The sequence below is a fragment of the Canis aureus genome, chromosome 25 (genome assembly GCF_053574225.1).
Source record: "Canis aureus isolate CA01 chromosome 25, VMU_Caureus_v.1.0, whole genome shotgun sequence".
Lineage (NCBI taxonomy): Eukaryota > Metazoa > Chordata > Mammalia > Carnivora > Canidae > Canis > Canis aureus.
In genome coordinates, this window is record NC_135635.1 from 4,725,527 (window position 1) to 4,738,414 (window position 12,888).

At 45.2% G+C, this 12,888-nt stretch overlaps 1 protein-coding gene across 7 annotated transcripts in view; it reads left to right on the forward strand.

Annotated features, from left to right (window-relative positions):
- RACGAP1 (Rac GTPase activating protein 1) overlaps window positions 1-5,788 on the forward strand; it is a 28,356-nt gene extending 22,568 nt beyond the window's left edge. For all 7 annotated transcript variants that reach the window (XM_077870115.1, XM_077870113.1, XM_077870114.1 and 4 more), the window contains 7 exons: window positions 125-220; window positions 470-668; window positions 2,546-2,651; window positions 2,827-2,959; window positions 3,090-3,225; window positions 4,208-4,316; window positions 4,641-5,788. In XM_077870115.1, coding sequence (XP_077726241.1) covers window positions 125-220; window positions 470-668; window positions 2,546-2,651; window positions 2,827-2,959; window positions 3,090-3,225; window positions 4,208-4,316; window positions 4,641-4,716 — 855 coding nt within the window. In that variant the 3' untranslated portion in view covers window positions 4,717-5,788. The remainder of the gene's footprint in view (window positions 1-124; window positions 221-469; window positions 669-2,545; window positions 2,652-2,826; window positions 2,960-3,089; window positions 3,226-4,207; window positions 4,317-4,640) is intronic.
- The last annotated feature ends 7,100 nt before the right edge of the window (window positions 5,789-12,888 follow it).

The window sequence follows — 12,888 nt, forward strand, 5'->3', positions numbered from 1 at the left end:
ATAGGAATTTAAAAGTAGACATGATGTCCCAGCCTCAGTATTAGTTTGGAGATGGTTTTTCCTCTTCCTCTTGATTTGCTGGTCTAAGTGATATAAATAATAATTTAAAACTCTCCCTTTTCAGGGAATGCTGGCAGATTATGTGTCCCAGACTTCTCCAATGATCCCGTCCATTGTTGTCCATTGTGTAAATGAGATTGAACAGAGAGGGCTGACTGAGGTAAGAGTCGACCTTCAGAGGCACCTGGGTGGCTCAGTTGGTTAAGTGACTCTTGATACTGGCTCAGGTCGTGATGAGATGGAGCCCGTGTCAGTCTCCTTAAGATTCTCTCTCTCCCTCTCCTCTGCCCTACACCTGTCTGGCTCTGCCCCCGACTCTAAAGAAAAAAGTTAATCTGCAGAGATCGTGAATTTGTTATTTGTGTTAATAATTAGGAGTTCTTAACTGAAAGTGTCACCTTAATAATAGACAGGCCTGTATCGGATCTCTGGCTGTGACCGAACAGTAAAAGAGCTGAAAGAGAAATTCCTCAGAGTGAAAACTGTACCCCTCCTCAGCAAAGTGGATGATATCCATGCTATTTGTAGCCTCCTGAAGGACTTCCTTCGAAACCTCAAAGAACCCCTTCTGACCTTTCGGCTAAACAAGACTTTCATGGAAGCAGCAGGTAAGAGTAGATCTTAATACTGGAATGTGAGTTCCACATGGGCAGGATTATTTTGACTCTTCGTTTCCTGCCCAGTGCGGTGCATGCAACATAGTGGATGCATAAATGCTTTGATGGAAGAATAACGATCTGTGTTCCTGGTGCCCATCCTCTTCCTGTCTAAACAAAGTTTTTGTTTGTTTTGGGGTCAAGTTTGATGCTGTCCTTTTGAACTTAGAGCCATCATTGATTCCTTTTCCCCACACCACCTTTAATCCGTTGGCATATCTTGCCAGCAAATGTCTTGTAAAATTTATCTTTTTCTTTTTTTTTAAGATTTATTTACTTATTTATTCATGATAGACACACAGAGAGAGAGAGAGAGAGAGAGAGAGGCAGAGACACAGGAGAAGGGAGAAGCAGGCTCCATGCCGGGAACCCAACGTGGGACTCGATGCCGGGACTCCAGGATCGCGCCCTGGGCCAAAGGCAGGCGTTAAACTGCTGAGCCATCCAGGGATCCCCCCAAATTTTTTTTTTTAATTTTTTTTTATTTATTTATGATAGTCACACAGAGAGAGAGAGAGGCAGAGACACAGGCAGAGGGAGAAGCAGGCTCCATGCACCGGGAGCCTGACGTGGGATTCGATCCTGGGTCTCCAGGATCGCGCCCTGGGCCAAAGGCAGGCGCTAAACCGCTGCGCCACCCAGGGATCCCTGGGATCCCCAAAATTTATCTTAAACTTGAAATTCTTGAAATTTGGGACACCTGGGTGGCTCAATGGTTGAGTCTGCCTTTGCCTCAGGGCATGTTCCTGGAGTCCCGGGCTCTCTGCATGGAGCCTGCTTCTCCTCCCTTTTCCTATGTCTCTGGCTCTCTCTGTGTGTCTCTTGTGAATAAATAAATAAAATATTTTTAAAAAAGTTAAAGTTGAAATTTGCCACTCCTGCTACTACCACTCTTGACATCTCTCACCCTGGAGTGATGGAGGAACCTACTCATTTTCCTCTTTCTACTCCTGCCCTCTGCACTATGATCCTCAAACGGTACCTAAAAGGGTCCTTCTGAAATTTAAATTAGATGACGTCTCTTCTGTCTTTAGTATTCTCCAGTGACTCCCCATCACTCTCAGAATAAATCCATGGTCCTTAACATGGCCCCAAAAGCCCCACCTGTCTGATTTGGCTCCTGATTCCATCTCTAGTATCATTTCTCTCAATCCCTCCCTTCTTTCTTTCTTCTCCATTTATCCTGGAATACTTGGTACATAGTTCTTGATACATAACCAAATTTATTCCCATCTTGAGGCTGTTGCATCAGCCTGCAATGTATTATATGATTTGCTCCTTTATTTCTTTTCAGGTTTCTTTTTGGGTATCTAGTCCTCAGAAACACCTTTCCTGACTGACCACCTTGTCCAAAGTAACTGTTCCCATTACTTTCTAGCTTCTACTGTGTATCACTACCTGATCAAGGCCTGCTTTTTGACTAACTCCTCCTATAGAATGTAGGTTCAGTGAGGCAAGGTCTTTGTTTAATGGTGCTTTGCCTGAGCACTTAGTATCTGGTCCATAGTAGGGCCCTGACTATGTCTTAAAACCAACACCTTCTTGGTAATTATAGTCAGTGCAGTTGTGTGCCTGCCTCCCCAGCATATGGGTTGCTAGCTGCTTTCCCTAACTGCAGGAGCTGATATTTTTTTAAAGGTTCTGATTTCTAATATTGAGCTGTTGGCCAGTGTTCTGCTTGTTAATGAAACTGGAGTTTGATGCAGTCATGAACCTAATCAGAAGTTTCAGAAGCTTACTGTATAGATGAGACTTTGTGGTCGATCACTTGGAAGCACGCTGTCAAGGGAAAGAAGTCAGACCTCTTGGTGCTTTCTTTTCATTTACAGAAATCACAGATGAGGACAACAGCATAGCTGCCATGTACCAGGCTGTTGGTGAACTGCCCCAGGCCAACAGAGACACATTAGCTTTTCTCATGATTCACTTGCAGAGGTGAGTACAGCAGAAACTCACTTTTGGGAGTTTGGGAATTTGCCACTGGGAACATAATGTGGGTTGGGTGTTAGGGAGGAAATGTGATGGGTGAATTGTTCCCTGGTAGATCTTATATTGTGGTCTGTGTTTAAGCAGAAGAGCAAGTCTTTTAAATGAATGTTCTCTTGCTTAGAGTGGCTCAGAGCCCAAACACTAAAATGGATGTGACCAATCTGGCTAAAGTCTTTGGGCCTACCATAGTTGCCCATGCTGTGCCCAATCCAGATCCAGTGGTTATGTTACAGGACATCAAGCGTCAGCCCAAGGTAGGCAAGTCCACCATATATATAAAATACATAACCATGTATAAACCTGTGTGACGTGATAACGTGAGAGACCGGGGGGAGATAAGCCCTGAGCTTTGGAAGTGTGCTAACTTATTTAGTGGCTTTTTAGGTGGTAGAGCGCCTGCTTTCCCTGCCCCTGGAATACTGGAGTCAGTTTATGATGGTGGAACAAGAGAACATTGAACCCATTCATGTCATTGAAAACTCAAATGCCTTTTCAACACCGCAGACACCAAGTAGTAAAGGTAAGGCCCAAGTTGTGTTTCTAAGGGACCTGACTCTGTTCCTGGTTTTAGCAAAGGTCAGCTCTGCCTTTGCTAGAGCTGTTTGGAATTCATATTCTTCAGTAAAAATTAAATTCATTGTGAGTATTCTAACATTAAAAGAAAATTTATACAGTTCTATCATCCTAATTTTTTTTTCACTTTTATGGAACATGGTTCTTCTTTTCATTATATATATGGATATTTTAGAAATATAATAACGATTCAGCTATGATTTGATCTTATTTCACTTAGCATATTGTGAGAACTCTTCCTGTTACTATATAATTTTATCATTTTTATGATCATAAACTGTAATTTACTTAACATGTTCTACTAGAGGTTGATGTTATTTTTGAATTTTCCATAGTTACTAATAATGCTGCTATCAGCATTATATGTGTCTACCTTTGTTTTCCCCTAATGATAAATTCCCAAGAATGGGAATAGTTGAATTAAAGGGCTTGAACATTTAAAAAAAAAAAAAAAAAAAAAAAAAGACAAAAATGGCTTGAACATTTTTATGTTTCACCAACTTGATTTCTTAAAGGCTTTTGCCATTTTGTATTGCCACCAAAAATGTTTGAGGTTGGTTTCTTCCAATTTGTACTGGCATTGGAGACCTGATCTCTCATTTTTACAAGATCTTTTTAAAGAAAGAATGTTGTTTTTTTAACACTGGTCAGAATCAAGTGGTCAGACATTAGATTTGTGAATGTTGGAGTTTGAGAATGGCCTAAATCAGGAAACAAATGTCAGCTATTCATTGATCAGAGGCCTGCATGGTTCAAAAGATATACTGGTGTGTTAGAGACGATGACAAAAATGATCACTGGGGCTTTGCTTGGGTCTCTAACCTTAGCTCTTAAGTGCTTCATAGAATATTCAGCTCAAAACTGGACACCCACAAGGGTGCTTTCCTTTTTGCCCCTCCTTTAAAAATGTGTCTTACCTTTGATTGAAGTGAGCTTACTGGGGCCCGTGACCACTCCTGAGCATCAGCTTCTCAAGACTCCTTCTTCTAGTTCCCTGTCACAGAGAGTACGCTCCACCCTCACCAAGAACACACCCAGGTATGTGGAACTGGCCGGCTTAGGAAGTAAAAAAGGACTCTTCCCTTAGACCTCTTTTCCCAGCATAGTGAAGCTTATCAAAGGGAAAATTGAATGAGGCCTCAGCTTAGCAGCTAGCCTTTGAAAGCTAATCTGGAGCCATAATGACCCCTTTTTGAGAAGGGCCTAAAGGTTTTGTTTCCCCTCTCTCCTCTCAGGCGACAAAGAGTAGTTTACAGAGTAGTTGTTGAGGGCTTCCTATTTTTAGCTGATAATATCAAGTAATGTTAGAGTTGTTTATTGACCTTCTTTTTATGGAATACTTTTTCGGTTCATTCTCTTTAGGTTTGGGAGCAAAAGCAAGTCTGCCACCAACCTAGGACGACAAGGCAACTTTTTTGCTTCTCCAATGCTTAAGTGAAGTCATGTCTCCTGTTACCTGCCAGCATTTACTGAGCAAGGAAGGGCACACCTGTACTCTCTGCTCTGCAGCCTCCTGTACTCATTACTACTTTTAGCATTCTCCAGGCTTTTAATCAAGTTTAATTGTGCATGGGAGTTTTATTAAAACTATATATATCTCCCTCTCTTTCTCCTCAAGTAATGTAATATCAACACCTTGTGCTGTCGTTGTTGGGAACTTTTAGATGGGAGATCTTTACAGCAGTAGAAGGGAGAATATGGAATTCATTGTGATGGGGGGAGGGCTGGGGCGGCCGCATCCCTTTGGCTTAAAGCCAAATGCTGCTCATGGACTGATCTTTCTCTGGTGTTATTCAGAACTAATTTCCATGAGACAGTGACAGAAGCCACACCTCTTTGGTAAGACTGACTTGTTTCAGGGTGGGAGGTGGGAGGGCAGGGTAAAGAAAGATTGGACAGAGGATTTAGGATGGCTCCTTCTGAGAACTTGGAAGGTCCCCTTCCCCCAACACGAACTAAGCTATAATGTAGAGCCTTTATAAAAATGGGATTGGATGAGGACAGAACTAGTGATGGGAGTGTGCTTAGCTTTGATTCGGATTGATTAGGTTTAATAGTGTTAAGTGGTACAACCCTGTAAAAGTGATACTACAACTTGTATTTATCTCTAATGGGCCTTTGACTGGACTTTGAATTGAATTTGTTGAATTTGTTCTGATGCTTGACCCTCCTGTCCCCTTGTCCATTGGAGCCCTATTTCTAAAGGTCATATGTCGTCTATTTGGTGTCCCAGTTCACAATTAAGAGTAGGCTATGAGAGGAGATTGTCAATAGTTTGTGTGGCAAGAAAAGCCACAGTCATTTTGTCTTTGCACTTTGGTTGCTAAAATCTTCCTATGGAATATAGCCACATCTAGATAAATATGAATTTTGCCTTTTATTAAAATTATTTCCAATGTCTATAAAAATGCTTTTTTCTATGGAATGTTTTTGACCGCTAGTGACCTTTATCTGTAAAACACATATTTGGAATAATATTTGGAAAAAAGTAAATAGTTTTTTCAAAAGGACTGCAAAGTTGGTTTTCTTGTTCTGGAAGGTAACCTTCAATGCCTTTTTTAAGAAAATATTTTTCCTCGGTGTTTTGGTCTATTGTTCATTTTCATTCTATCTCTGCCCCCCACCCCCACCCCAGTGTAGCCACCACCAGGGGTTTCTTCGTTTCTCATTCAGTCTCTTTCATTGTCCAAATTGAAGTCCTAGATTTGTCCTTTGACTGTTATCCTCTCATTTGAAGAAACTACTTTAAACAAAAACCAAACTTTTTAAACAAGTCTTTAGGGACCACAATGGTGTTTAAAAAAAAAACAACAAACGACTCTGGCTGGCTGACTGCCTGGAACATCCTTCACTGCTGGAAGTGCCTCTGGAGTGAGCTGGGATGATTAACTGAGGGCACCTGCACTTGGAACTCTGAAGCTGGTGAACAGAATGTAGCTGAGATTGAGCGTAAACAGTTGCAGGCTTAATATGTAACCACGGAGAGAGGAGGCAACCTACTGGCTTTTTTCCCAGGAGGTGGCGGCTCTCACAGCAGGGAGATTTTTGCCTCAGCAAATTGGAAGAGGATGGGTCCCCTCTCCTCTTACCCCCCTTTACACACACACACGGACACACACACATTAAGTTTTATTTTATTTTTTAAACTTTGTCCTAGATGCCATCTCTTTTCTTGCATCTGTGCGAGGCTGGCATTGGCCTGGTGCCATATTTGCTGTTCTGTAGTATCTCCCCAAGGTGCATTTTAAGTCACTAATGTGGAAGAAGTAAATGGATTGTATAATGTTAGTGAAGGCAAGACTACCCTATGCAGGAACTGATGGCCCATTAACGAAAAAGGAAATGGTCCTGTGTGTCAAATGTTGGCAGCCAGTGGCTCAGTTTTGGGCTAGGCCAGGAGACCTCAGCCATGAAAATAATTCTGATATTAGCAAAGGGAAATATGTATCCACCTCCAACTTCTTTAATAGTACTTCATGTGGAACAGCTTGACTTTCGAGGGCTTTCTTAATTAAATTCTATTTCCTTGATGTGAGATCTAAGGAAAGGGTCCAGTGCTTTGGAGCAGCTGTCACCCCAACTTCTGCTCCTAACCCTTTCTGATGCTGTCTCTTACTCCGCCATTAATGCAGTTTAACTTTACTCTCTCGCTGGCTAATAACCAGAATCTAAATCTTTAAATCCCTTTTCCGTCAGTCTAGGTAAGACTCCTAAGTTTGATGTTTAACTGGCCAAGCATTATATGGTTTGATTTAGCAGCAACAATCTGCTTTTGTTCCTGGGTGTCTAGTGATTTTTGCTTCCTTAAGAAGGTGAATTCATTGCAGAAATAGAAGGCATCTGAGTTTCCATCAAAGGACTATAGAGTGCTCAAGTGATTTACCATGACAAAAATGGCCACTTTTGGCCATAAACTGCACCCGTGGCATTGAAAAGGGTCTTGAATTCTTAAATTCCTGCTTAAATTATTGGGAGTGCAAAGCAGCGAGTGCTGTGTGAGTGCAGGGAGCACAGCTGTCAGCCTTGCTGGGTTGGTTTTTGACAGCAGGGCCCCCCTGCCCTCCACAAGCTCCAAACAGACCTATATGCATATACATAGGGTATGTGATTTCCCGTTGGAAAAACATTCGGGAGACCCGCTGTCGTGAGCCTGGTACACCTAACAGTGGTTTGCTTACTCATGTGTCCCCTTTTCTGAGGCTCAGCAAGGGGCAGGGAAGGGCTGTGACGGAGTCCAGATCTGAGAAGCAAGGAACGTACAGAGTTCACCATTTAAGTCGGCACAGTTCATGCGGGTCTTGAGATTCCTGTGTTCCAATGATAGCCTCGATCGTGACTCAGGTTTCAGCCACTGGAGTGAAAAGCTTTTAAGCATGAAGACTTGGGGCATGTTATTGTGCTTTTAGTGTAAATAGGATTTAGAGAATGGTCACTTAACCTAGGAATTTAGTGGTTTAAAAAAAAAAAAATCTCCCTGTAGTTAGTCTGTTTTGTAAATAAGTGAAGGCCCCAGACCTGGGGGTCCTTAACTTGTATAATTTATTGGACTCTGGTTCTCAGTCTGTATTTGTTGATGGTTTCTATTCACGAAGTCAGGCAGAAGGCAGTTTGACGTCACTAGGAATAACCTTGTAGTGTGTGGGAGCCTTGTCCTCCACATTTGTGTGGGATGGAAAAGGAGGCCACTTTTCAGGGACTCAAGAGCTGGAAGCAGGAATTATCCTTTTGTCTACCTTCTCTCTCTAGAACTCTTGCCAGCTTCATTTAGTTGCATTGTTTTTATACAGATTGCTCTCACATCTCACACAGTTGGACACCATCTGTGTGCTAGGCTCAGACACGTACAAATGGATGTTTAGACTTCTTATAAAGCACTTGCTAGTTAATATCTTCTCTGGTCTTCGGTGAAGATGGAATTAACCGATTCCTCATAAAGCCTCTAGGAAATGTAATATGGTGATTGACAGTGTACCAAGTGCTTTCATCCATCATGTTACCTGATGCCACCACAACCATGTGGGGTGGGCAGGTAATCTTATCCCACTTGACAAATTCAGAAGGGTGATTTGGCGTAAATTCCCACAAACTAATCTATAGTTTAGCTGGGATAAGAACCCGGGGATTACAGCTCCTACTGGAGTTCAGCTGTGGTGCTTGCTATTTTAGATCAGCATTGTGGGGTTTGTTGATATATTATTAGGTACGTAAATGCTTCCACTCGAGGCTGTATATGGATGTGCTTATTCACAGATGACCCAGAAGAAGCAGGGAGGCCCAGACTGTGGGGAAAAAGCATTTGGGACAGGACAATTTTTTTTTTTTTAGCTTTTTTTTTTTTTTAAGATTTATTTTTTTCGTGAGAGGCATACAGAGAGAGGGAGGCAGGGACACAGGCAGAGGGAGAAGCAGGCCCCATGCAAGGAGCCTGACGTGGGAATTGATCCCGGGACTCCAGGATCACGCCCTGGGCCGAAGGCAGGCGCTAAACCACTGAGCCACCCAGGGATCCCCGGCACAGGGAAATTAAATGCCTTCTTGGTTGGGCTTATTGTCTTGTAGAGTGGAAGCCCTGGGCTTGGTCGGTGATCCAGGTCTTTTCTGTGTGGAAGGAGGAGGACGAGCTGGTGTGTTTGAGGTTCCTCCTGGTTTGGGAGTCCGTTCTTGGGTCACCCATGTGCATCTTGTGTGCTCTGAAGCTCAGAGCCAAGAACAGGCAAGTCTCTGAGCCAAAACCATCAGCCTGCCTCTAGAAACGTGTCAGCGGATTAGCTTATTGGCTTTCCCCCTGAGTGGCATTAGCTCTCACCCCGTCTCATGTTCACCATCTGGCTCTGAGTAAGAAGTCTTTGAGTGATCGCTCTTCAGCAGCCTGCTCTGTGCCAGGGCTTTCTGAGGGCTGTTCGGCTTTCTTCCTCATCAACCCCAGGGCCCAGTGCTCTCCGAGAAGAGGTAGTCAGTCTGTTGTGTCCACACATATGCATACCCGAGATCAGAATACTTTAGACCTCAGAGGAAAAAAAAAGTCCACTTAAAGGGGAATGCGTCTGTGTGGTTAGTGGCCCAAAGTCTTTTGTTGTCAAAACTAACAAGGGAATCTGTCCTTAGGTGTCCTTTTAAAAACGGAGGTGCTCCTGCCACAGAGAAAGCTCTCCCTGCCTGCAGGATGATACAGTTGGTCCAGATTTTAGCAGAGCAAGACCTAAAAAGGGGCTGGGACTTTTCTTTCTCGTCGGAAAGCAAGGCCTCAGGTGGGGTGCTTAAATGAACCACCTCTCCTCCTCCCCGGGAGCTGGCTCCTCTCCCCTCCTAGGTTAGTATACGTTGCCTGGGGCTAAACGCCTGATGCTTCTGGACAGAGTCCAGCCCCTCAGCGGAGAAGCCGCACTGTGGAGATACAGCTGCTGGCATTAAAGGGCTAAGCCCTTTCCAGCTGCTTTGCTTTAACGGGAGCTGCCTGCAGTCGGCAGCTTAGCGGAGCTGTCGTAGCCCGATTAGGAGGAAATGACTAATCTCGGCATCTTCCCACGGCACTGGCCTGGAGGCTGTGGGGTAGATAACCCGGTGGGGTGGGAAGTGGTTGGATAAATGGTATTGGAGTGCTAGGCGATTATCCCCTCAAAAATGGTGGTCCCTGCTTGGCATGGCTTGTGTTTTATTCTGTCTCCGTAAAAGATAGTGCGGTTTTCTTCACTGGCCTCCCTGGCACTGGGAGGGGAGATGTTAACCGTGTTGGGTGGCCTGGGTATTGAAAAGCTGGAGTAGAGTTGAGAGAATATGAGGGCAACGGTGCCCATCCTCCTTAGAGGAAGAAGACTCGAGACCCTCCAGTGTGGTCCCCACTTTGGCCTTACATTCCCCTTCACTTCATTCATTCATTCATTCATTCATTCATTCATTCATTCATGGTAGGCTCCATGCCCAGCATGGATGGAGCTTGAACTCAAGACCTTGATATCGATTGTGACACTTAGCTGATGAACTACCCAGGTGCTCCTCCCCTTCACTTTAAAATCTGACCTAAAAAGCTAACATCTGGGGACGCCTGGGTAGCTCAGCGGTTTAGCGTCTGCCTTCGGCTCAGGGTGTGATCCTGGAGTCCCACCTCGGGGTCCCTGCGTGGAGCCTGCTTCTCCCTCTGCCTGTGTCTCTGTGTGTATCTCTCTCTGTATCTCTCATGAATAAATAAATAAAATCTTCGAAATAAAATAAGCCAACATCTGGGGCGCCTGGGTGGTTCAGTTGGTTAAGTGTCCAACTCTTGGGTTTGGCTCAGTCACGATCTCAGGATTGTGGGATAAAGGCCTGCATTGGGCTCTGTGCTCAGCACCAAGTCTGCTTGAGATTCTTTCTCTCTGCCCCGCCTTCCCCATCTGCCCCTCCCTCCACTTGTGTGCGTGTGAGTGTGCTCTCTCTCTCTCTCTCTCTCAAATAAATAAATCTTTAAAAAATAAAAAAGAGCCAAGATCTGAAGCAGAAAGGATCATTTCCTTAGTTGTAAGATGCACTTAAAACATATGTTTTAATATTTCTTAGATTTGGGATATCTTATAATCACTGGCATCGTACAAAAGCAACGCAGTGTTTTTCTCTTCTTTAGTGGGTCATAAAATAGGGGTGCATCTTATTATCAATGTTATTTGGGCTGGAAGTGTTAGCTGTTCATGGGAGATAGACTGTTGGCTAGACCAGATGTGGAGGTCAGGGAACCTGCTACTTAGCTGTGGTCCAGGAGCTTTAAAACGGAGTTCCCTGTGTCTGAGAGAAGCTGCAGGATAGAAAGGGCAGTGCTCAGCCCCAGAACATCTGGCTCAGAGAGGCAGACAGGCAATGTGTAGGATAGGGTCATAACCTGCCCCACTGATGACCCCTAGTGCCACTACATGTGACCCCAAGTTGGGGAAGTGTAGGAAAGAAGTCATGGTGTATCAGTGAGGCCACGACCAGAATAAATAGTACTTCCTGGTGGAGTTTTGAAATCAGCATAGTACTGAAACACGGGGTGATTTCATGCAAAGAAGATTAGAGGTCTGTTTGGGCATCGAGCTGGGAGTGTGTATTGTAATTCTTTGTCCAATTTGCTCTCCAAATCCAAAATATCAGAGGCCGTTCCTCCCTTGAGACTGGAAGGCCATGGTTTGGAGACCAACAAAAAAAGGACAGTCAAGGAAACTTGCCCTGAGACGAGAAGTAGACTAAAAATACAGTTTTGTTTAAGAAGGGTCTTCATGTTGCGGTAGAGAGAGGTGTTCAGAGAACCGTGAGGTAGTATGTTCAGTGCCAGGATGGAGGTGCGTGTGTGCAGAGTGCCGGGGGAGCTCAGGAGGGAGAGGCGGGAGGCTTAGGAGCCCCGGAGATGATGACGCTATGGCTGCACCTCAGGACCAACAGGGCAGCTAGAGAGGGCCGGGAAGCCGATTCCAGGGGGAGAGGCACCTCCAGCCTGGTGCCTCATGCCTGGACACCAGCAATGTCCTGGCGTCTCCCCTGATCTCAGGCTGGACCTGGCCTGGCTGGGCCTTGCTCCATCTGTCCACGGAGCTGGGGTGCAGTTCTGGTCTCTGCCGGCATCAATGGCATCCTCACCCCCCCCACCACCACCTCCCCCGGCAATAACTGCCCCCTTGGCTGACTTCATCAGAGCTCTGGAACAGTTTGCGTTTCCCCCTTTTCTGCCCATTACCTGCAGCCTACTAATTAGTGCTGTCGGACTCCACACTCTCATAAACCCCCTTCACTCCCCGAGCCTCCCCCCTAGCTTCTGTAACTGCGGACTGCTCCTCTGCGTGGCTGCCCCTCCCTGAGAGGTGATTGCAGATCCTGGCTGTGCAGCCTCCCTGCCCCGGCTGCCCAAGTGGCCGCTGTTTGGCTGGAGGATGCTGCTTCTTGATTAGCTCTTAACTTCTCCCCTCCCTTCTTCACTCCCTGTCTTCCCCCAGACAGTGCCGGATAATGCCCCCTGGGCGCTGGCTCTAGGTTAACATCCCTCTTGATGAGCTCTCTTCTCAAGGGGCTCCAGGTCATGGAGTGCAGCGCCGTGGGCCATGGGCCGTGGGCCAGGAGGGACTGAGGCGATCCCCGCTCCTGACCTAGTGCATTCTCCCACCAAGTCCCCAGTCAGCCTGCTGCAGATCATTTGACCTTATAGAGATCACACACTTTGATTTGTGCTACCTCTTCAACCCTCAGCTCCGATGGCTGCTCCCCTTTTGTTTTCTTAGCTTTTGTATGAAATTCCAGACTCTCAAAGTCCTACATCTTTTTACCCCTTTATACCTGCCCGGCCTCCTTACCCTCATTCCCTGGATCTTCCTGCAAATCAACTCTCCACCATGGTCACCCCAGTGCTCCACTTCTCTGTTCTGGGGAGGTCTTTATTTCTTTCTTGGGTTTGATTCTTTTTTTTCCCCCTTTTTAAAAAAAATTATTTATTTTTAGTAATCTCTACAGCCAACATGGGGCTTGAACTCATAGCACTGAGATCAAGAGTTGCATGCTCTTCCAACTGAGCCAGCCAGGCCCCTTTTGGGTTTGATTCTTGACTCCTCTTTCCTCTGAGATCCTCCTGCACCAACACACTTACACTCTCCTTTGCTCTAGCTAACTAAGGCTG